Genomic DNA, 23,894 nt, shown 5'->3' on the forward strand with positions numbered 1-23,894 from the left:
AGCATCCAATTGTCCATCAATCGCACAGTGGTAATGCACTAAACGACATATCGGCTGGTCCGTTAGCCAATGGCTATCCCTATTTTGGGAAGCTTCTTCCTGTATGGTTTTTATTGGTTCTGGGAATCTTCTCGAAGGTTTCGCTATGGTTTTTTTGTTTTCCTTTACAATTGTTCCTGGGTTTCTTCAAATATGTTCAATTTTTTTTAAAAGAAACTATTCAGAATGTTTTTCAAATATTTACAATTCCAAAATGTGTTTCATTTAGAAAATATTCACAATTACAAAAAAAATCATGTTTTCTTTTAAAAAATTAACAATTTTCAAAAAATACATTTAGAAAATATTAAAAATAAAAAAATTATTTTCTAAATACCTCTTTAAAACAATATGTTCACAAACAACTAAAATGTTTCATACTTTTACAAAAAATGAAGTCGATTTTTAAGAAAAAAATATGTGTAAAACTATATTGTTTTTCCGTAAACCAAAATAAAAACCAAGGGATAAAAACGAGCGAGCGCTTGCTACAGCGCATTGCTACATGGGCCAACTTGCCTCTTTTTAGAATCATCTTACCTTGTTATTTCCTCCTCCATATCTAACTTGGTTCAATACTTTGCGTTCATGGGCCGACAAGTATGCTAAGTATTCCATACGTTCCAAAATAATTGAAGTTCTAGGATATTTTTAAGGCATTTTTAAAAGTTTGACTAACTCCATAGAAAAATCCACAAATATATATGATATAAATTAATATAGTACAAAAATATATTTCATAATGAATCTAACTAGTGTGTGGCCCTTGCAAATCAACAAAGTAACATCTTTTCCAAAAAAAATGTAATAAATAATAAATACTATAATCACTAAAAAATATTCTTAATAGGATACCACCACATATCCTATACAGCAATATTTTTAATTATTTCAACTTGTGAGCAAATGCTTGTCATGTTATTTTCAAAAGTATTATATTGACGATTACATATGACCTATGTGCATATTAAATTATCAATCCTTCTATTCCAAATTAATTGAAGTTATAGTATTATGTTAATATCACAACATCAAATATATATAGCACAGCCTATTCTTTCCCTTCTACATGGTATCTATCGCACGTCGTTCCTAGACCTAGCCGCCGCCGCCGCCGCGCCTCCATCGCGCTGCCGCCGCCGCCGCCGCTCCCTCTCTTTGCCGCCGCCTCCCGCTGCCGCCGTCGCCGGTCCCTCCGGTCGCCGCCGCCCTCCCACCCGACGCCGCGCCTCCCACCGCCGCCGCGGCTTCCTCCTCAGCCGTCGCTGCCGCGCCCCCAAGCTTCCGCACCTCCCACCCCACCTCGCGCTGCACCGCTCTCCCCACCCGACGCCGCCGCCACCCGCCGCCGCCGCCGGCTCCTCTTTAGCCGCCGCTCCTTCCTCTCCCGCTTCCGCATCGTCTCTACACCACCCGTCCCTGCCTTCCGCTGCTATAGTCGCGGCCGCCGCACCCAGCCGCCGCTGCCGCCTCTAGCCGCCGCCGCCGCTGGTCCGTGCCGCCGCCGCACTGGGCCGCCACCGCCAAATCCAGCCGCCGCCGCCCATCCCCACCGCCGCCGCCACCCGTGCCACCGCCGCTGCGATGTCTTCTGTCGCGTCGTCTCTCTTCGGCTACATGTACGCGGACGCGCCGGATCCCTTCATCACGCAGCAGGTTTTTCCGGCGGGCCATCCGGCCTACTTCGCTGTGCCGCAGCAACCGGCCAGTGCCGGCTCCGCGGCTCTGCTCGCCACGCCGATGGTCGGCGGCCATGCTCCGCCCGCCCCGGTTCAGCCCTACGGTGGTTTCGCGTCGCTGCCGGTCTCCCCGCCATGGGACACTGCTTCCTTGGCCGCCCTGCACTAGGCCCCGTCACCGGCGGCGCTTGGTACATGGACTCGGGCGCCACCGCCCACATGACATCTCATCCCGGTACTCTAACCTCCTCCACTCCGGTTCATACTCCTACTTGCATCACCGTTGGCAACGGTTCCTCTTTACCTATCACACATGTTGGTCGTGTTTCGTTTCCCTCCACATCTACACCTATCACTATGTCTGATATTCTTGTGTCTCCTGATTTAGTTACGGACCTTGTATCTGTTCATCGTCTTGGCCGCGAGAATCCCATTACTGTTGAATTTGATGATGTCGGTTTTTCTGTGAAGGACGCCCGTACTCGGATGGTCCTTCACCGTTGTGATAGTCCCGACGAGCTCTATCCGGTGCACTCCTCCGCCACCGCCTCCACCACCCCAGTCGCCCTCGCCGCAGGTGTCGACCTTTGGTATGCTCGTTTGGGACACCCGAACCCCACCACTTTGCGTTAAATACTTAAGAGTTTCTCATTCTCATGCAATAAGATCGACGACCATACTTGTGAGGCTTGTCGTCTTGGCAAGCATGTTCGTCTTCCCTTTAGCGCATCTACCACTATTTCCACTTTTCCATTTCAGTTATTGCATAGTGATGTTTGGACATCTCCGGTTGCAAGCAACACGGGCTACCTATACTATTTGATAATCTTAGATGATTTCTCTCATTATGTGTGGACATTTCCTCTTTGTCGCAAGTCCGGCGCTCTTGCCACACTCGCCGCCTTTTATTCCTATGCCACCACACAGTTCGGTTGTCCTATCCTTGCTTTACAAACTGACAACGGAAAAGAGTTTGACAACGCTGCTGTTCGTAACCTTCTAGCCTCCCACGGCACTATCTTCCGCCTCACTTGCCCCTACACGTCCCAACAAAATGGTCGTGCCGAGCGTATCCTTCGCACTCTTAATGACTGCGTCCGCACGTTACTCTTTCACTCTAACGTGCCTCCCCGGTTATGGCCGGACGCTCTTGCCACCGCCACCCTCCTTATCAACATCCCCCCGTGTCGGCCACGCTGGAACTATGCCCCTCACCATCTCCTCTTTGGTGCGCCCCCATCTTATGATGGCCTTCGCATCTTTAGCTTTCTCTGCTATCCTAGCCTCGCCGCCACTGCGCCTCATAAGCTTGCACCCCGCTCTGTCGCTTGCATCTTCCTCGGCTACCCACCTAACACCAAAGGATACCGTTGCTACGATCCCGTCTCACATCGTGTATTCACCTCCTGACACGTTTACTTTGATGAGAAGGTGTTTCCATTTCAGCAGGTACCTCCCGTCGCCCCGTCGCCGCCGGCCACCGGCGGCCCTCCAGTGACCCCGTCAGGTGGACGGCCCCGCTCAATTCTTGGACCGCCTCCGGGCTTTGGCGGTCCTCCCGTCGTGGGACGAGCTGTGACTCGCGCCCCCACGACGCCCTCGCCGACACCGTCAGGGGCCTCGGCATCGCCCGCCTTGCCGGCATCTTCGCTGGCAGCCGCTGCGTCGCCGGCATCTTCGCCGCCCGCCCCGTCACCGGTATCTTCATCGGCCACCTCGGGCGCCGCCCCGTCGCCGGCTGTCTCGGCCGGCCCCGCCGCCTCGGGCGCCTCGGGCGACGCCCCCGCCTCGCCCGCCCCCTTCGCCTCGCGCGCTTCGGCGGCCTCGGGCGCCGCTCCTTCACCGGCCGTCTCACCGGCGACCTCGCCGACTACCTCACCGGCCGCCTCGCCAGTCACCGAGTTGCCATCTCGCCCCGTCACTCGGGCTCGAGCTGGCGTTCATCGCCCGAGTCTACGGTACTCCAATGATGAGTATCTTCTCGCCGCCTCCACCACTGAGCCATCGCCGATCCCTGCGTCCGCTCGCGCAGCCCTTCGTGATCCTCACTAGCTTGCTGCGGTGCAGGAAGAGTTGGACGCTCTTCAGCGAAACCGTACCTGGACACTGGTTCCTCGGCCTTCTCGCGCCAATGTCATCAGCGGCAAGTGGGTCTTTCGCCATAAGACCCGCTCGGATGTTACACTTGAGCGCTACAAGGCTCGCTGGGTGGTCCGTGGTTTTCGGCAGCGTGCTGGAGTCGACTTCACTGAGACGTTTGCCCCGGTTGTCAAACCGGGTACGATCCGCACAGTTCTCCAGTTGGCAGTTTCCCGAGGCTGGCCGGTTCATCAGATGGATGTCTCCAACACCTTCCTTCACGGCCATCTTGAGGAGCGGGTTTATAGTGAGCAGCCGACCGGTTTCATCGACGCATCTCTTCCTGGGCATGTGTGTTTGCTGTCCCGGTCTCTCTACGGGCTCAAGCAAGCACCTCACACCTGGTACCAGCGTATCGCCGGGTTCCTTCAGACACTGGGCTTCAACGTCACTCGCTCGGATGCCTCATTGTTTGTCTATCACCGTGGCGACACGACTGCATATTTGCTCCTCTACGTCGACGACATCATCCTGACGGCCTCCTCCGCAGCCCTTCTTCAGCAGATTACTCTCCGGCTACGTGATGAGTTTGCAATCAAGGACCTGGGCGCTCTACATTATTTCCTTGGTATTGAGGTCGTTCGGCGACCCGACGGCTTCTTTCTTCATCAGCAGAAGTATGCGCACGAGCTACTTGAGTGTGCCGACATGCTCAACTGTCACCCTGTTGCTACTCCTGTTGACACGAAGGCCAAGGTTTCTGCTCTCGAGGGCTCTCCCGCGTCGGATGCTCCGTTCTACCGGTCCATTGTTTGTGCTCTTCAGTATCTGACTCTCACCCGGCCGGATCTACAGTATGCTATTCAGCAGGTGTGTCTGCATATGCACGCCCCTCGTGACTCCCATTGGACCCTCGTGAAGCGGATTCTTCGTTACATCTGCGGCACGATCGCTCTTGGGCTTACTCTCACGGCATCCACTTCTCTGGAGATGGTGGCCTACTCCGAAGCGGACTGGGCCGGCTGCCCCGACACCCGTCGGTCCACCTCTGGCTACTGCGTTTACCTCGGTCCTTCACTCGTCTCGTGGTCGTCCAAGCGACAACCTACGATTTTGCGCTCTAGCGCGGAGGCTGAGTACCGAGCTGTGGCTCACGCCGTCGCGAAGTGCACCTGGCTACGACAGTTACTTCAGGAGTTGCATCATGACGTCTCCCAGGCTACGGTTGTCTACTGTGACAACGTTTCTGCGGTGTACCTTTCCGCCAACCCCGTTCATCATCGCCGGACTAAACACATTGAGCTGGACATTCACTTTGTGCGCGAGCAGGTGGCCCTTGGACGTATTCGGGTCCTCCATGTTCCGACTGCACAACAGTTCGCCGATGTGATGACTAAGGAACTGCCGACTTCCACCTTCGAGGAGTTTCGTTCCAGTCTCTACGTCTCCGCCGCCGCTTCGACTGCACGGGGGAGGGGGGGGGGAGGGGGTGTTGAATATATTGTGTACGTGTATATTGTGTCTTGGGCCCACCTCCTAGTTCCTCTGTATAGTTGAGGTTGTTTCCCCACTCTGTACTCATATATACATGCCTGGTGCACCGATCCATGCCCAAAATTATGCCATGTGTGTCCAAAGGAAGAATTCTGAAATTGTTAGAGAAAATGTGCCTTGAGTGTACCAAGAGCAGCCCAGAGTTTCTTTACTGCAGATAAGCCGATCAATAATGTACTAGTGGTTGAAGTCCATCATTGTGGGCCACTTAAGAGGAAGTTATGCATGCGTTTCTTCATCTTAATAAAGAGAAAAAATCACCTTCATCTCAAACTAAATAAATAAAAACTTTCTCGCATCATGTGAACGTCACATTCATCTCAAAAAGAAAAAACCTATAAAAAACTTATCTAAAACAAGGAAAAAAAATCTCACTTTCATCTTCCAAAAATAATCTAAAATAATTAAAAACTTTCTCACCATGGCCAACGAACATGTGCCATGTGGCATAGTTGGTTGGCTGTCCTTCTCGAGCGCGTTAATGGGGTTTAATGAGAGACAGTACGCTCGTTTATAGTGTGATGGAACTAACGAGCTAATGTATACGAAAAAATATCAAGGGAAAAAGATGTGGCTGAGAAGACGAAGTACGTACCTCGCATTCTCGGCAGGAATTAGTTGCCTGCGGGAGCGGGACCTAGTTGCCAGCCTCCTTGGACGTGCTTCCGGGCAGCTTCCTAGCAATGACGCTTGCACCGTCAGGACCCGTCCCACACTGCAACCTCATCATTCATCAGATCTGGGAAAGCCTCTGCTGGCTCCTCGCTCTGCTAGCTTCTTGGGGGCACCTCAATCTCAGCAAGTTGCTCTTGCTCCACCAAAGGCCACCAGCCATGGCGCTTGTGTAGCCATCCTTCGCTTGCTCGTCTCGTCTCAGCAAGCACGCCGGCAGCGAGCACGGCAAGGGGAGGCGGTCGCTGGAGAGCGTACCAGTGTTGCCGACGTACTAGCTTCTTGGGGATCTGGATCTTTCCTGAGAGCTCCTTGGTGTTGGATATGACGGCAAGGGTGCCTTACTCAGCTATGCTTCTTGTAGTACTAAGTAAGTACTCCCTCTCTAAACTAATATAAGATCTTCTAGATCACTACAGCTATAGAGGGAGTATCATCAAAGCCACCGATTTGCTTCCAGTTGGTGTTACAGGTTTTCACCTGTGGATTTCCTGTGAAATTGGGGATGGAGAACAGTTTCCTTTGCTTTTCCTTCCAACAACGGTTTCCTATCTTCTAAACTCCGATGGGTGTTGTACGTTTTCTTCTGACAGGATCCATACACTGAGACCGAACATCAACTCTGCCATGGACGTGGTGACCAGTGTCATGGGAAGCCTGCTCGCCAAGCTGGGCGAGCTCCTTTTGGCGGAGTACAAGCTACAGAAGGGAGTCAAGGAAGACGTTGAGTCCCTTGAGCTAGAGATGAAGGGCGTACACGCTGCCCTTACAATGGTGGCGAAGGTGCCAAGGGACCAGCTCGACCAGCAGATCAAGATCTGGGCAGATGAACTCACAGGCCTGTCATACGACATGGAGGATGTCGTTGACAACTTCCTGGTGTACGTCGAGGGGTTTGATCCAGCAGCCAACTCGCACAAGCTCAAATTGCTAGTGGAGAAAATGACCAGCTTGTTCACCAATGGCAAGGCTCGCCATCAGATCGGCAATGCCATCAAGGACATCAAGACCCATGCCAAAGACCTGGCTGACTGGCATGACAGATACAACAAAGTCAAGGACACCAGCATAAACAACACCGTTTATCCTTGTCTAGCGGCTTTGTACAAGAACCAGAAAGACCTCGTTGGCATTGAAGACGCTCGAGACGAGCTAACCAAGAGACTGACACCTCCTGGTGAAGGGGATGCGTCAAATCAGCCGCTCAAGATAGTCTCTATTGTTGGACCCGGAGGACTCGGCAAGACAACCCTTGCCAAGGCAGTGTATGATAGTCTTCAAACACAATTTAAGTGCAAGGCTTTTGTTCCGGTGGGTCGAAACCCTAATGTGAGCAAAGTTCTCAAAGGCATCCTCCTGGAACTGGAACCGAGCAAGTCTATGGGTGATATAGACAAATTGGATGAAATACAACTCATCAACAAACTCCGACATCTACTTCAAGATAAGAGGTTCGGATCACCCACCACTATTAAGTTTATATATAGCTACTAGTACAAATGCCCGTGCGTTACAACGGAAAAAAAACCGGAAAATCTGCTTTATATGTGCCATTACGCAACATTTGTTATATTCCATTATGTTTATCTCTTTTTGGAGTATGATGTGTGGATGTGAAGAAGCCACCTTAACGTCCTTCATCTGATGAAAGAGTAGTTGTGCATGGAATAATTTTTTTTACTTTTTAAGAAAACATGAATACTTTCTTTTTAAAAAATAACATTTTAAAATTTTCTGACAATTTTTGTAAAACGGTATTTTTTAAGATTCTCATTTTAACACATGCATTTTAAAAACAATTGGGATTTTTTTTTAAAATAGAACATTTTTTAATCCAACCATTTTTAAAAACAATGTGATAATTTTTTTGAAAATATTGAATATAAAAATGGTGAACATTTTTTTAAACCACAACAATTTGAAATAGTCTTTCTCTTAAAAGCAACACACTCTCTATGTCTGCATTTAAAAAATGGATTGTTGTTGTCTAGACCATGTAGTATAAAACTGAGAAAGTCATAGTCATGTCCTTCGATGGCGCCTCCTTCGACTTATACTATCACCGGGTGGAAGACGAGTGGTGTATGTGTTCTGAGTGGGGTATACAAACGCTGAAATTGTTGTATACTTTTTCAAAGTTTAATAACTAATCCAAAAGTTTTTTTAGAAGTTTCAAAATATTTAAATGCAAACGGATTTATAGGATGTCGAACCGTCCACTTTCTTCATCTCTATCATGAACTTGGGCATGTTTCCGGCAGCGAATTATGTCATGTTCTTCCTCAATGGCCATTGCGTCTATCACCGGTTGGTGGCCGGTTTATCAATTCATTCGCGGCAAAAAACAGAATATATTTTTTGCAGGATAATGTGGGTTTTATTCTTCAGAAAGAGAATTACAGTATGCTAGTACATCATGAGTAACGATCTCTGGCACACGGTGCAACCAACAAGCGATGCTACCACCAGATCTTCCTATACTAGCTGTACTATGAGCAACTCTATTTTGATAAATATTAATCTCTACCTAATAATAAAGCATGGAATGTTTCTATCGGTTCATCATCGCGCCATTTTACAAAAAGAAAACTCTGTTTTCTGTAAATTAACCCGCAGTACACGTTTAAGTCACAACCGAACCGTTTTTTTTACATTTTCTCAGAACACCCCCGACGTTTCAGGTAATCAACCCGCCATCCATATTTAAGTCAGACAAATCATTTTTTCATTTTAACAGAAAACCCTCTGACTTTTTGGTTAATAAATCCGCAGGTTATCTAAAACAAAATTATCCATATCTTTTAAGCCGTAACTCTGATTTTAACATGTTATATATGAAATTTGATTAGAAAACTGTGTAAAATCTAAATATGATATTATTTTTAACTGTTAAATATTTCTAAAATATTGTTTTTGGTGCAAACTTAATCTACAGTGCGCGGTCTATTTTTCTTTCATACCTGCGACGATCCGAATTGCAAATAAACACCCATTAAAACCATATTGTGAGGAAAAAAACATCGATAACCATGCATGCACACATCTGAGAAATCTCGCGGGGGAAAACAACATATTTCTCATCTTATTCCGAGCGAGAGAGAGAGAGAGAGACATCTTAGGACTGATTACATTCGAACGCGTTTTCGTTGTGTGAGCACTAAGACCACCGTCGGCAAAACAAATGTGATGTCATGTGAAAATAAAGGGCGTGGACCTATTAGGGTCTTGAGTCATGTTTATTGAATTAAGAGCGTGTATTATTTTCTCTCCCGTTGCAAGGCACAGGCTCTTTTGCTATGTTATTAAAAATAATCTTAGATCAAATGAGTACACATAATATTGGAGGTAATTAATATAAACGTGGCAAGCATAATTTAGATGTACCCCACAGGAGATTCAAAACAACATTATCAAAAATATGAAGGTGCCAGCCAACCTTTTGTATGTGAACTAGAGAATACTCCGTGCATTGCTGCGGGAATCGATTGCAATATATTTCACTGATTTGATTGTACGAAGCTTCCATAGTTGAATTAATAATATATGAACTAAAGCTAAAAATAAATAATATATATTGTATTTGATTCCTGTGTAGTCAGAAAATATTTTGAATATAAGTAGGATAACTTAATGGAAAACTTTTCTCATGCATTTTGAGTGGATCTTTGATGAGGTGGCATGTGTGGTGAGGTGAAAGGTGTGCATGAGATCAACTAATAATGAAAAACTTTTTCTGTGGGCCTTTGGTGAGGTGGCATGTGTGCATGTTGAGATAAATAGGATAGTGGGGATGAACTTTTTATGTATATAGGATGTGAGAAGAGGAGGGCCATTGAATATGTGCAGGTGCAACCGATGATGCTAATTATTAATTGATCCCTCGTCTTGGCCCATTCACAGCATCTTTCTTTTAACTCGTTTCCTCATAATTCTTCTCTTTTCTTCATGCTCATATTTTGGGACCCACTTCTTGAGTCGGCTTATTGATTTAAAATCATACACATATATAAATTGGTGGTATATGATGGTAAAGAGGCGAGGTGGGATTATAATCACAGCCTTTGGGTAGCTTGGTTGGACGGGTAGTTTCGTACTTGACCTGTCGACTTACGGGCGGCAGTAGCGGTAAATATTATTAACTTTTATGACACTTTTAATGTCTTTGAACGGGCAGAAGTAATTTGTACTTTATTAGTAGGTATAGATATAGAAAACAAGACACAACTAACGAAAAAGGATTCCCTGCTTTATATTATAAAGTAACCATCACCGATTACAACTGAGAGCCAATACAAATACACACCATCACTACACACACTACACACCCAAGGTAAGATACAAAGGTGCCAGGCACCGACACACCACCCCAAACCACAACAGAGAGGTAAGACGGACAACAACGAAGCCAGGACTCCAAAACGGTGCCTCCAAGAAGGGAACGACCAAGGATAGCCGCTACCGCCTGATCCCGAAGATCAGGTTTTCACCTGGAGCAAGACGAGGAGTGGGAATGCCGCCACGGTGCCTTTAGGAAGGGTACGACAGCAACGGCCGCCGCCACCGCAGGCCAGTATAACTGGGCAAGTGGTGTACCCGGGCGCTCACACCCCACCGTCACACCCTAACTCCGTCAGCCACCCGCAACCATGCCACCCGCGTAGCCATTATTGCCCGTCCGCACCTGAGACGCACGCTCCGCCCACAAACGCCGTGCCTCCCACCGTTCGGGCTGCCACCCTACCAACCGACAACTCCACGACCAACCAAGGCTCCAGCTTTGGCCTTACCGACACCCCAACCACCGGCGCAGCCACCAGCAACCGCCCGGTCCCGAAGAACGTCAGACCGGAGACCATGCAACACTAGGCCGGGGAGATGGGAGGAGTAGGAGCGGAACGAATCCACGACCAGCACCCATGCCGACGACGGAGGGCCACCACTAGCCCTCCATCCCTCCTCACAAGCCCCCCACACGACACCTCTGTGTAGCCCCACCAGGGCCGTCGTCTCGGACCAACGCCGGACCACCAACCGCCGCCCGCCCACCGAGTGGAGAGCCAGAGCCGCCGCCACTAGGAGCCAAGGAGGAGCCACGGAGAAGCCATCCCGCGCTACCCGCCGTCGATCAGGTTGTAGCGCGCACACACCACCGCCACCAGCCCCCGCGCCAGATCTGGCCACCGCACATCCATTGAAGCAGAGCACCCGCAGCCGCCGCGCCACCTTCAAGCGCCAGGAGGATGTCGAGCCACCACCTGACGATGACGGGGCCACCGATCCCCGCCATATCCTGGCGCCTCCGGCGGCCAGCCGTCCCGCACCAGCCGAGGAATCCACGCGGAGGGGAAGAAGTGGACCCGCCGCCACCTACGCCAGCCGGGCTTCACCCGGCTACACATTTAGGCGGCGGCGAGGGAGGGGGGAGAGGCGGCGGGCTAGGGTTCCCCCGTCCGCTGGCGGGAGCGTAAACAAGACACAACTATCCCAGTTGATGTATAATCTGGTAAACAGAAAATATGTATGTAGGACTTAAGGCGCTAGTTGTATTGACGCAATGCGGCGCTACATCTACATGTTATGATGAACGCCATCGACATGGAACTTGCAAATGCATATCGTCTGCCAATAATTCGTAGAGTCTACTACTAAATACTTTACCCCGCAAAAAAAAAATACTACTATATACTTTAACTTTTATCAGCCACGTGGTGCATTTCTTCATAAGAACATTGAACCTAATGAAGCAACAAGTTCGAAACCTATGGTTAATTTCCTGCAAGATCACAGCTGGGTCATCTAGTTGAGCACGTGAAGCATCTCATGAAGCAAAGGAGGCGGGTTTTTTTTTCTCTAGAATACACACAAGCATACATATCATATATTCATAGAAGAAGAGGCTAAGATGGCCGATACAACGCCTTTCGGCACAATGCTACACCAAGTTAGCATCCACATCCACCATGACAACCCCGACACACTACTCGCCTTGCCCAAACTCAAGCCATAAATGGCGAAGAGATAGAACACGGAGCACACACGCCACATCACATCCAGATCCAACACCACGGAGCACGACCTCCAACCAAACTAGATCAACACACACTCCACTCTTAGCGCCTAGGATATCGGCAAGTGGACAACAGGAGCTAGCCTAACTCGAGGAAGACATCTCAAAAGAGGCGTCGAAGATGGAGTACATTGCGCCGTGGATGCCCATGCCCACGGCAACAACCAACACGTGACAACACGGCACCCCAAGCCTCGCCGCGGAGGCGAACGAGGCAACCCACACCAGCTACTCCTGCACAAGACACCCCAAGCACCCACACAGCGTCTCCAAGGAGAGGACGACGTCGTGGCGCCGCCGCTGCCTGGTCCGGCGAACCAAGCCTAGGGTTTCCCCCGGTGCTTGATCAGGGGGATGGACATGGCCATGACAACGCCTCCATGGAGGAGACGGCGCCCACATGCGTCATCGTTGCCCGCTGCTGCAGCAGCGCACAGATTTCTCCTGGCCATGTCCATCAAGTCTCCGGAGCATAGCAAACTGGGAATGGAGGGGAGCAAAGTTGTCACCTTGGGCCATTACCGTGGAGAGGGAAGTCGCATGCCGCCGCCGTCGAGCCACAGATCGGCCAGCAATCACCACACGCCGCCAAGATCTTGAGCTACCGCGCCATCTTGCTGCACGGTTTTCCGGGGCCGCCGCCCCGGCTTCCACTGTGAGGATCCACTTTCCAGAACCGCTCAGCCACCAGCCAACACCCGCCTACCATCCACGGGCCAACACCGCCGTCACCTGGACATCTCTCTGCCACCACCTCGAGCGCCGCCGCCCTCGATCCATGGCACACCGCCACCACCACGGATCCGCGGATGCCAGCTGGAGCAGCCACGCCCCAGCCCGCCCGCCATGCGCGGAGGCCCGCCATGGAAGCTGCCGCCCTCGCCAGATCTGGATCAGGCATGGACCCCCAACGAGGCCATCTCATAGCCCCCAAGCAGGGAACTGTCGGCCACCATATTCCCCTGCCTCCGCGTCCCCGGGGCCGCCGCCCCGGCATGCCCACGCCGGCCAGCCGCCATCCCCGTCCCCAGCCGAGTCCGGCGGTCGCCAGTGCCACCACGAGAAGGAGCCGCCCCCGGCGCCGTTTGGCAGCGGGGGGCCGCCGCCACCGCAGCGCAGATGCCGGCGGCAGCGGCGGAGAGGGAGCACCGGAGGGAGGCTTCTAGGCGGCGGCGTGGTTGCGCCCCCGGAGTCGCCTGGGGAGCGACTTGGGGGTCGGGAGAGGTTGAATCGGATTTTGTGGGTCACTTCAAGTCGCAAGGGAGGCGTTTCGTTGCCAACAAAATCTCCCGGGAAATGAACCAAGCGAGCGATCTGCTTGCTCGTATTGGTCGTCTAGAGGAACAAACAGTAATTTGGTTAGGATCAGGGACTGATGAAATATTAGACCTCATCCTACGGGACTGTAATGTGACTATTATTTAATCAATACAATCCCTTTACCCTGCAAAAAAAATTCCTGCAAGATCTTTTAAATTTTAATTTGGACAGCCTATTCAATCCTGATGTATTTTCTAGAAAAGAAATAAATCTAATATGGAAACTTCCAATGCAGAACTATATTTAGTTTGGGAACGGGATTAATGAGAACTGTAGTTGATATAAATGAAATCTGTCAAGCTCATGCATGAATTTGTCGAGTGGCTTTCATTCCTTCTTTATTGCACTTTTTTTGGGTAGATTAAATGATGAAATATACATGTGTATTCCTTATCCAAGTAGTTAGCATGCATCTTATTCTTTTTACAGATATTCTACATAGTTCTATACTAACTAATGCATGGCTCTTGCTCTGTCATCTGAATAGGTACTTCATCGTCATCGATGACATATGGGATACAACGGCATGGGAAATAATCAAATTTGCATTGTTGGATAACAATCTTGGAAGTCGAGTAATCACAACTACTCGTCTTCATCAAGTTGCCACAAAGACCGGTGATGTCTACAAGCTAGAACCACTTCCTCACAATTTGTCTGAAGAACTATTCTATAAAATATTATCTGATGGTAAAGGAAAATGCCCTTATGATCAACCTTCTGAGGTATCTAAAAAATTTCTACAGAAATGCGCTGGTGTGCCGCTTGCTATCATTGCAATAGCTAGTTTGTTGCGTGATAAACCAATGGAGAATTGGTCTACGCTATACAGCTCTATTGGTTTTGGAAATGGAGATAATAAAGATATTGATGACATGAGAAGGATATTAATGTTTAGCTATGATGATCTACCTTATCATCTAAGGCCTTGTCTGTTGCATCTGAGCATATTTCCAGAAGACGCTTTGATCATGAAAGACACATTGATATGGATGTGGGTGGCCGAAGGCTTTGTCCATGAGGAGCCAGGGATAGGGTTATTTGAGATTGGAGAGAGATACTTTAATGATCTCGTAAATAGAAGCATGCTCCTGCCTGTAGAGCGCAAACAAGATAATGCCATAGATGCTTGTCGTGTTCATGATATGGTTCTTGATATAATTTGTTTGTTATCAAAGGAACAAAATTTTGTCACCATACTGGATAGTAATGGGAAATATTCATCTTCACAAAGCAAAGCTCGTAGGTTAGCTGTCCAAACAAGAGATGAAGAGCAGCACAACCATTTGGTTAACAAGAGCATGCCAAAGCTGAGATCATGTTATGCCAGCATGTGTCATATAAGTATGATGCCATCACTTTCATGCTTTCAAGTGTTACGTGTACTAGATATGAAGAACTGCAAATTTCTGGAAAACTGTCATCTTGAGCATCTTGGAAAGTCACATCTGTTGAGATACTTAAGTCTAGAGAACACAAATATTAGTGAGCTCCCAAAAGATATAGGAGATCTAAAGTTTCTGCAGACACTAGACTTGAGGAACTGCAAGATAAAAGGATTGCCGCAGAGTACTAGTTTGCTAAGGAAACTTAAGTGCCTTCGTGTGGGCAGCGATCTCTGGTGCAATCATAGAATTGAACATATTGATATAGAAGCGCCGAATTGGATAGGGAACCTGACGTCCCTTGAGGAGCTATCTTTGAAAATCAGTGGCGAATTTTCTACCTTCGTTGAAGGACTCGGTAAGCTGACAGAGCTGAGGGTGCTGGACTGTCATTTAAGGGGAGGTCTGGATGATCGTTCTAAGAAAACTTTTGTGGGTTCTGTATGCAAACTTAAGAAAATCCAAATCCTACATCTTGAGGGCCTCTATGGGTGGTCGGAATTGGAGGCAGATACCTACTGGGCAGGCTACAAGCCCCCTCGGGGACTCCGTGATCTGTCAATGTCGAGCACTTTCAGTAGGCTCCCGGCGTGGATTAATTCCTCGCAGCTGCCGAACCTCTCCAAACTAAAACTGGATCTGTATCATTTTGAGGAGCCGGATGTGGTCAACCTGGGGGGCTTGCCAAAGCTTTGTGACATGGGAAGTTTGTGGATAGACTCATACATTGAGTTCCCTGATGGCGCGTTCCCCAAGTTGAGGTACTGCGCGATACATGCACCTTTCTGGTTTCTGCCGGGAAGCATGCGGAGCCTTGAATGCATTACGTTTCGCTTCCGCACAATGTGGTACATGAGGGATGCCGTCATTGATTTTGACTTTATTAGTACCCTGGTGAACCTCCCTTCCCTCCGGTGGGTCTTCGCTAATATCGACTGCCATGGTGCCCGTGCTTCTGATGTGGAGAAGATGGAGGCAGCTGTGAGGCAAGCAATCGACAATCATCCCAACCATCCCACGCTTGATCTCGACATGAGTGGCGACCCTCGGGTATTACTACATGCTTCTGTGTCTATCTGGTTCGAGCTTTAGTGTGAGTTTTTTTTTCCCAATTCACTCACAACTACTAGTTTTGGCTTTTATACAGATGATAAAAGAACCAGCCTCCCCTCTTCTGCATCATACCACGAGTGTTGGTACGTCTGCTCAGGAGGACCAAGGATCGAGCTCCCAACAGACAAAACAGGAGGTACTACTTGGTTTACTCTCTAGCTAGCTAGCTTCCCTTTTAAGCCTCATGCATAATCGGTCCTTTTCATTCCAGTTCCACGACGACGATGACAACCGTGTAAGACAAGAGCCGGATCCGGAGCAGAAGAACCAAGATCAGGTGCTCCATCGGATGATCTAATTTTGATTTCTCTCAAATGCTTCCAAAACATTATATTCTCCAAGGCCAGGCGTCTTGCACTCGCACTACCCCTCCATCTATTTTTCCCTGCTCAAGTTTCTGAATTTTCCTCACTCTTCCTTCCATTTACCTCATAATTCTCTTGTATTGTATGTAGTCCCATGAAGGCCAGGCGTCGGATTCCTCCAAGGCAGACCAAATGGTAGGTGCTACATACTTGTACGTACAGGCGCGTACCTGCCTGCTGCAGTAACCCGAACGTGGATAATGCACTATTAATCTAGTATTATTACACTTTTTTTATGCTGCCTAAAATGAGTTCCTTGTGCGTTTTTTCAGCCGGACGACGAACGTGAAGCCAACGACGTCGACGTTGATGCTGCGGAGAAGTGCTCAGTCCTCGACGTCCACCCCAGCGGTCCTGTCTCTTGCCTCAGTTTTGGCATGTCTGCTCCACCACCAGCGCGCACAACAGCCACCGGTGTCGGTTCCTCTGCTCAGGCCATCAACGAGAAGGAGGAGGAAGAAGAAGAGTCGCAGGCAGACCGACAGGAAGAGGTCTGCTGCAATAGTAATATTTTGAGAACCATATATAGAAGCACTTCACTTGCACGAATCTAGATTATGCACCACCGAATAGTTATTAGTGTGAGGGAAATTAGGGATTTTTTTCCTGGGAAAATTATTGGTCACACCAATAACACACAAGTTGCCTCGATTATTTTCAGCCGGCGGCCGAGGAACACCAAGAAGCCGAGGACGGGTCAGCAGAAACGACTCCACCAGAGACCCTGCACACAGTTGTCGCCACTAGTCTTGCAGAAAGCAGTGAGGCCGCCGCCGCTACGCCTGCTCCTCCTGTGCCCGCTCGACCGAGGTGGAGGCCTTGGGCGTGCTTTAGTTGCCTCAAGTCCGGCAGCAGTTCTTCTCACTAGTGTGGTGCCGTGCTTCTGAAGATGGCTCAGGACTTCTGAATAATTGCGTTGCTGTGGTTAGTGGTCGGTTGAACTGCACTACTTTTGTTGGAACTTCTTAAACTGTTTGTTGCTATTGTTTGGCTTGTAATAGGATATTGTGATGCGCCAGGTCTTTTGCCCCGTAGTCTATGTTTGACCTAGATCAATCAGGCATAGACAGGGTTTGAATTATCCTTCCCATTTACACATGTTAATTAGGACTTGCTTATTTCTTTGTTTGAGGAACGGACTTGGTTGTTTCTGCTATGCTTATGCCAAGTATTGCTATGCCCATTTGAGAAAAGAAAATTGGTGTTCATCTGTCTGCTGAATTCATACTTTCCTTCTAGTACAGGACTTCATTTGGAAGATGACTTTGTTTAATCGGAAGACATACAAGTTGCAAGTTCATTGCAAAATGAAAGTATCACGAGAAAAAATGCTACTGCGAACAATATATAGAGTTAAATGCAGTGGTTGTGACGGTTTTCGCCTAGTTCTCCACGACCAACTCGGCAATCTGGTTTTCGCCCGGTTTTCCCTAATTAACTGAGCAACTTTTTTCTTTTTAAAGAATGCAGGAAGCAGGATAACATTTCGAAAGAAAAAAGAACATCAGAAACTAGGAGCGTCAACTGAATCAACTTTTTTTTGGGAGCAATGGAAGAAAGTCCTACATATCAGCATGACTGCCTCAACACGATTACCCGTGTGAGGAGTTCGACAGCGACATCAGCCACTGGTTCTTCCCAGGTGGTGATGGTCACGGAGCTTCTGGCATCTCGAGGGTTTCACAATGCTTGGCCAAGACCACTAGTCGGGAAGCAAGGTTCTCCACCCCCAGATCCAGATGCCAAAATTAATATCTTCATCCGCTATGATGTCGGCGGTGTAGAGCAAGTGAGCAACATTCATCATAGTCCGCGTCAAATGAAGTCGCAAGCTACTTCCATGTAGCTTTCGCATGTACCTGGACATCAAGCGAAAATAGACCTTGGAACATGGATGCACATATACCTGAATTCCAAAAAAAGAGTGAAACTTTCTTGAAACAAACACTGCAGTCTAGTCGTCTACTCCCTCCATCCGTGAATAAGTGTACATCTAGCTTTTGTCTTAAGTCAAAGTTTTAAAATTTTGACCAACTTTCTAGGAAAAAGTAGCAACATTTATGGCACTAAATTAGTATCACTAGATCTGTTTTGAAATGTACTTTCATAATATACCAATTTGATGTCATATATGTTACTACCATTTTCTATAAAGTTGGTCAAAATTTTAAAATTTTGACTTAGAACAAAAACTAGATGTAAACTTATTCACTGGCGGACGGAGGGAGTAGTGTATTACTTATGTGTAAAGTTTCGCAATAAAATGTCTTTTGTGGTATTGCAATAAACAAATAAAAACAAAAGAGATACTATTTTTTTCAGGAAAAACTTGCAATCTATTCATCTTCAATCATGGTAGTACAATGAACACTAGAAATAATAAAAATTACATCCAAATTCGTAGACCACCTAATGACGACTACAAGCACCGAAGGAAAAGAGGTACTACTATATTAAGTTTGTACATGTATTTTTTTTTTCAACAAACCACATAAGTCATTTTGTGCCGACACTTTACACGTGAGTATAGTCTTTTTCCTTCCCGCTGGGCAGTACCAAGGAAAGGAGTAAGCAAAAGCAGCTGCAACCTGTTTGGATTTTTTTTAGCCTATCTCAAAGTCCTAAATATAGAAAAAAATTGAGGTTTTTCCAAAAAAAGTGTGTAGATTTAAATGGAATCTATAGGTCGCCGGAAGGGAAGATTGATTTTTTTTTTACACTAGGTTTAAATATAGATTGATGAGGCATTATTTTGTGGATAATCCCGTGTACCCCGAGTCGTACTTCCTGCGCCGGTTTAGGATGAGCACCGAGTTGTTCAGGCGCATTGCAGAGAAACTAGCGAGCCATGATCAGTTTTTTCAGCAAAGGAGGAATGCCGCCGGAGAGCTCGGGCATAGCACCTTTCAGAAGGTGACAACCGATTTGCGTATGTTGGCATACGGTATTCTGGCTGATCTAGTTGATGACCACTTGTGAGAGGACCGGCTAAATTTTGGGATCAAAAGATGCTTTGGTACATCATGCACGCTTGTGTGATCATGCACAACATGATCATCGAGAATGAGCGTGGCCAAGATTTAGACTACTCTCGGTATGAGCTCTTGGGACATCCCGTGCGAGTGCGGCGGAGGGCCGCGAGGGTGGCCCGTTTTGTTGCCTCCTATCATGCCATTCGTCGTGCCGAAACCATGATGATCTTCAGAAGGATCTCATCAAGGAGTAGTGGTCATGGAATGGCCGACAAAGAGCATCATGATTTGTATGTTTGATATTCTATTGTTGAACTATTTATTCTATTGCAAGATAAACTATTTGTTTGAGTTGTAATAATAAAATTGAACTATTTATTATTGATTTATTTTGTTTGTGTTTGGTCTTCTTGGTTATGTTTGGAGTGCATATGTTGTTTCTGCGAGAATGCGCGCAATTTTTTTGCAGCGGCTGCTGGAGCGGTTCGCACGCGCTAAACTTTGCAGCAGCCGCTGGAGCAAGCGTTTCTCGCCGCGCAAAACTTGCGATTAGCGCGCTGCAACGTTTTTTAGAGCGCGGCGTGTTGCGCGGCTGTTGGAGATGCTCTTAAAACTCAAAACAATGTGCTTGCATGGGTTGACGATTGAGGGTGCCAGCACGCACGCTTGCGGACCGTGTGTAATGTTGATCTAAACAGCATGTTTACCTAGGACTAAAATCAGAACAACTCTTCAAACAATTACCGTGCATGTTCATTCCACAAAACAGAGTATGGAGGGAGAAAACAGAGTATCATGGATTGTCCCATGTGTACAAATCATGCACCATGTCAATCCCCGTTGCGAAGCCCGGCCTTCCACTTGCCGGCGACCTTCGCCAGCGCCCGCCACGACGGCCCCTCCGGCGAACGCGCCCGTGCCGCTACCTCCTGAAGCCGTCTGGCTTGCTGGCGCACCGCCCTTCCCTTCTCCCCTTCCATGAGCTCCCTGACGGCCGCCGCGACCTCATCGTTCGCCACGAAGCCGTCCTCTCGGCTCACCGCAGGCCGCAGCGCCACCCCTGTCAGCTCCGTCAGGATGGCCGCGTTCATCTTCTGCTCGGCGTACAGCGGCCAGGTGATCATCGGCACGCCGGAGGCCAGGCTCTCCAGCGTGGAGTTCCACCCGCAGTGCGACATGAACCCCGCCGTCGCCGGGTGCGCCAGCACGCGCACCTGCGGCGCCCACCCGGCCACGGCGAGGCCCCTGCTCTTCGTCCTCTCCAGGAAGCCCTCCGGAAGCCATGCCAGCGGGTCGTCCTGGCGCCCGTCGCTACCATCAGCCCCCAAGGCGTTGTTGTTCCCGTCATGGCTTGGCATGCGCACCACCCAGAGGAACCGGTGGCCGCTCGTCTCCAGGCCAGTGGCGAGCTCGGCCGTCTGCCCGACCGACAGCGCGCCGCCGCTGCCGAAGGAGACGTACACCACCGACCCCGCCGGCTGCCGGTCGAGCCACCCCAGGCAGTCCAGCTCGTCGGCTTCTTTGTTGGAGCTGCTTGACCGGACGAACGGCCCCACGGGGTACACCGGCGGGAACGCGCCGTCCGCGGCGTCCCGATCGAACGCCTCCGCGACGGCGGGCTCCAGCTCCTCGAAGCTGTTGACGAGGAAGCCGTCGGCGCGGGCGTACCGCCGCGCCTCCTCGACGAGGTAGGCGTAGACAGGGTCGGTCCGGTCGCGGAACCCGTCGGGCAGCTCGGCGTGGCGCAGCGGCACGCAGCCCGGGAGCCGGAGCGTGTCCGGGAGGTCGCGGTACTCGCCGGGGGCGGCGCCGTCGTGGAGCTCCGCGAGGCGCCGCATGACGGAGACCAAGGTGAAGCTGTTGGGGAAGAAGACGTACCCCGGGACGCCGAGGTCCGCGGCGAGAGGGAGCGCGGCGGTGCCGAAGAAATCGCACACGAGCGCGGCGGCGGGGCCGGGGCCGGCCACCGAGCCCATGAGCGCGTGGAGGTGCGGGAGCGAGCGGCGGAGGAGCTCGAACATGAGGGTGCCGAAGCCGACGCCCGGCGGGAGGTCGTCCAGCGCGACGGCGGGGAGCACGGCGGTCGAGACCGACGCCGGCATGGAGGAGAGCACGGCGGCGTCGGCGGCCGCGTCGGAGAGGTTGGTGAGCGTGACGATCGTGGCGGCGAAGCCGTGGTCAACCGCGAGCCGCCGCGCGAGCTCGGCCAGGGGGATGAGGTGGCCCATCCCGGGGCTGGCTAGCAGGACGACGCACGGCAGGGGCCGTGGCTCATCCGCCGTGCTCGCTGGCCTTGTCTGCACGATCGGTGACGGATCAGTTGCACCGGTGGTCGCCGCCGCCATGATAGTCACTAGCGTACTACGCCGCCTGCACAGCTAATTTTGGTGGCTCGGAGGAAAAGGGAGGAACAACGGAGACTTTTTGCAGTTGGGTGTGTGAAAGTTGTTGATGCGAATAAAGTTTCAAAATATTTAAAGTTCAAGTGGAATTAGTCAAATTGAAGAAATTGATCTGTGGAGCTGGAGGGAATACTTACCATGCTCGATCGAATAATTCGATGGCAGACGAATAAGAATGAAAGCATTAACTACAGAGTAGTTTATCCACTCAACTCATAGCTGGGGTCTGCAAATTATCTTATTTTCTTCGCACTCCTGCTTTGCTTCGGCACACCAGCTAGACACATCAACGAAGGAGATATCTCTACATCCCTAGTAATAAAGAGTATGATGCGAACTAAATCTACGGAGATATCTCTGTTTGGTTTTTGTTTGTCCTCTTTTTTCCATTTTCTTTTATTTTTTAAATCATGAATATTTTCTTAAACCTGTGTATTTTCACATTCGTGAACTTTTTTTTCAAATCCGTGATTTTTTTTTTCAAATCCATGAACTTTTTTCAATTTTTGCACTTTTTTTAAACACATGATTTTTTTCAAATTTGTGAACATTTTCTTTATCAAAATTGATGAACTTTCTTTTAAATCCTTGAACGGTTGGGCCGGCCCAACAGGCGCCCGACAGGAGCGATACGGTCGCCTTGTTGGCCAAGGCCTAAAGGAATTTTTTTGCTTTGCTAATTTTTGTTATTCTTTTCTTTTTTGTTAATTCATTTTTCTCATTTATGAAATTTATTATTATTTTTGAAACCTGTTCTGAAATTTTAAATATTGTTTGGAATACCAAAAATTATTCTTGTTTCCAAATATTGTTTACAATTTAAAAAATCTTTTGGAATTTCAAAAAATGTGCCCATTTTTATATTTTTTCACAAATTTATGATATGTTTGTGTTTCAAAAAAGTTGATAATTTTTTAAAAAGTACATGGTTTGTAATTTGCGTTCAGCATCTTTTGTTGGGAATTTATTAGTCGCTGGATGATGTGAAATTAGAGCGTTATTAGGCCCATCCGACTAAATCTTCATCTCATGGGATTTTGCCATGTTGTCTTTTAAACGAAGTGCTGGACTATCCATAGTGTCCCCATGCCTAGAGCTATCTATGTTTTATATGAATAGAGAATACATAGGGAACAATCTGAATCCTGGAGGGATGACAACCAAGGTGGAATAGAGGTCGGTCCGATGTGATATCATTTGCAAGAAGGAAATATATGCACTATGATTTAAAAAGGAAAAAACAGAATTGTGAACTTTCCATAATCCCCTACTAATATATAGGCTGATGGTGTATATGTTTCTGTTTCGTCACTGAGTAATATAAAATGTAAGCAATGGTTAATAGGATCATGGAGCAGTGGCTTTATGTCTTCTTGGCGCTGGGGGAGACGATCTTATTCCCGTCATGGGCCACGATGAGGGCAACATTGTTCATAGGCTCCAGTTCCACATGTGTCTCTACCTCTAACAATGCGATGACTTTGGACTAGTCAATCTCCAACTAATGGGGATCCAAGATGATCCAGAAGATATGCTCCACGAGAGTAGGCATAACACAGCTTCCTTTGCATGCTGCAATGAACTAGTGTCGGCGGCCATGTCTGCTAATTCAATGAGGTCAGTACTAGCAAGACTGGTGGTGTGGTGTGGGTTATCTTCTCAGCTAGATAAAGCCCGGTTGTGTACCTGTTTTGGTTCCCTCGCCCAACGATGTAAAAGCGTATGCGTGCTAGCTTGCCTGGTGGTGTGGTGTGGATTTGCTTTAAAGTGTAATAGTTTGGAGTTTAGGAGGTATATATGGAGGTTGCAGCTGAAAGAGGGCACCATGACGAAGGTTGGGGCGACATCGGGTGGAGGAGGTGCTCGATTTCCTCAAATGCTCATTTGGCCTCTCGCAATTGAGGATCGTCAAGAAGGTGCTTGATTTCTATTAGGAGGAGTTTGGTCAATCCGAAGGTGAATTTGAATCCCAACTTCATCTCTATCTAGTCTATTTTTTGTGCACCTTAATAGTGTGACGTCCATATGACTAAACACATGGCGAAAATAACAACTTAAAATCAAAATCAACCTTTTTTTACCCTTTTTGCTTAGGGGTCCTCCGACCACCTTTCTTTCCATTTCCTTGGGGCTGTTATATTCATACAACTCATGCACAACATTATTATCCTAATTACGTTCTATTAACGGAAAAAACCTACTCTGCGAAAATATACCCATGAATTTTTGTTTGACCCCTTTGGCAAT

At 48.5% G+C, this 23,894-nt stretch overlaps 2 protein-coding genes across 4 annotated transcripts; one reads left to right on the forward strand and one right to left on the reverse strand.

Annotated features, from left to right (window-relative positions):
- The first annotated feature begins 6,045 nt into the window (after nt 1-6,045).
- LOC123496990 (disease resistance protein RGA5-like) lies at nt 6,046-17,471 on the forward strand. 3 transcript variants are annotated; one of them, XM_045232531.2, is made up of 9 exons: nt 6,059-6,393; nt 6,617-7,474; nt 13,898-15,556; nt 15,683-15,845; nt 15,943-16,044; nt 16,120-16,185; nt 16,364-16,408; nt 16,546-16,764; nt 16,935-17,471. In XM_045232531.2, the coding sequence occupies exons 2-9, from the start codon at nt 6,651-6,653 to the stop codon at nt 17,139-17,141; spliced, it is 3,285 nt and encodes a 1,094-aa protein (XP_045088466.1). In that variant the 5' UTR covers nt 6,059-6,393; nt 6,617-6,650; the 3' UTR covers nt 17,142-17,471. The 3 variants fall into 3 exon arrangements, with proteins under 3 accessions (XP_045088465.1, XP_045088467.1, XP_045088466.1); XM_045232530.2 differs by having other exon boundaries at nt 6,046-6,393; nt 13,898-15,845; XM_045232532.2 differs by lacking the exon at nt 16,935-17,471 and having other exon boundaries at nt 6,046-6,393; nt 13,898-15,845; nt 16,364-16,462.
- Nucleotides 17,472-19,976: 2,505 nt separating this feature from the next.
- LOC123496991 (hydroquinone glucosyltransferase-like) lies at nt 19,977-21,825 on the reverse strand. The gene has a single exon (XM_045232533.2). The coding sequence runs from the start codon at nt 21,588-21,590 to the stop codon at nt 20,076-20,078; it is 1,515 nt and encodes a 504-aa protein (XP_045088468.1). The 5' UTR covers nt 21,591-21,825; the 3' UTR covers nt 19,977-20,075.
- Between the last annotated feature and the right edge of the window lie 2,069 nt (nt 21,826-23,894).

Source organism: Aegilops tauschii, chromosome 2, assembly GCF_002575655.3.
Source record: "Aegilops tauschii subsp. strangulata cultivar AL8/78 chromosome 2, Aet v6.0, whole genome shotgun sequence".
In the NCBI taxonomy this organism is placed as follows: domain Eukaryota; kingdom Viridiplantae; phylum Streptophyta; class Magnoliopsida; order Poales; family Poaceae; genus Aegilops; species Aegilops tauschii.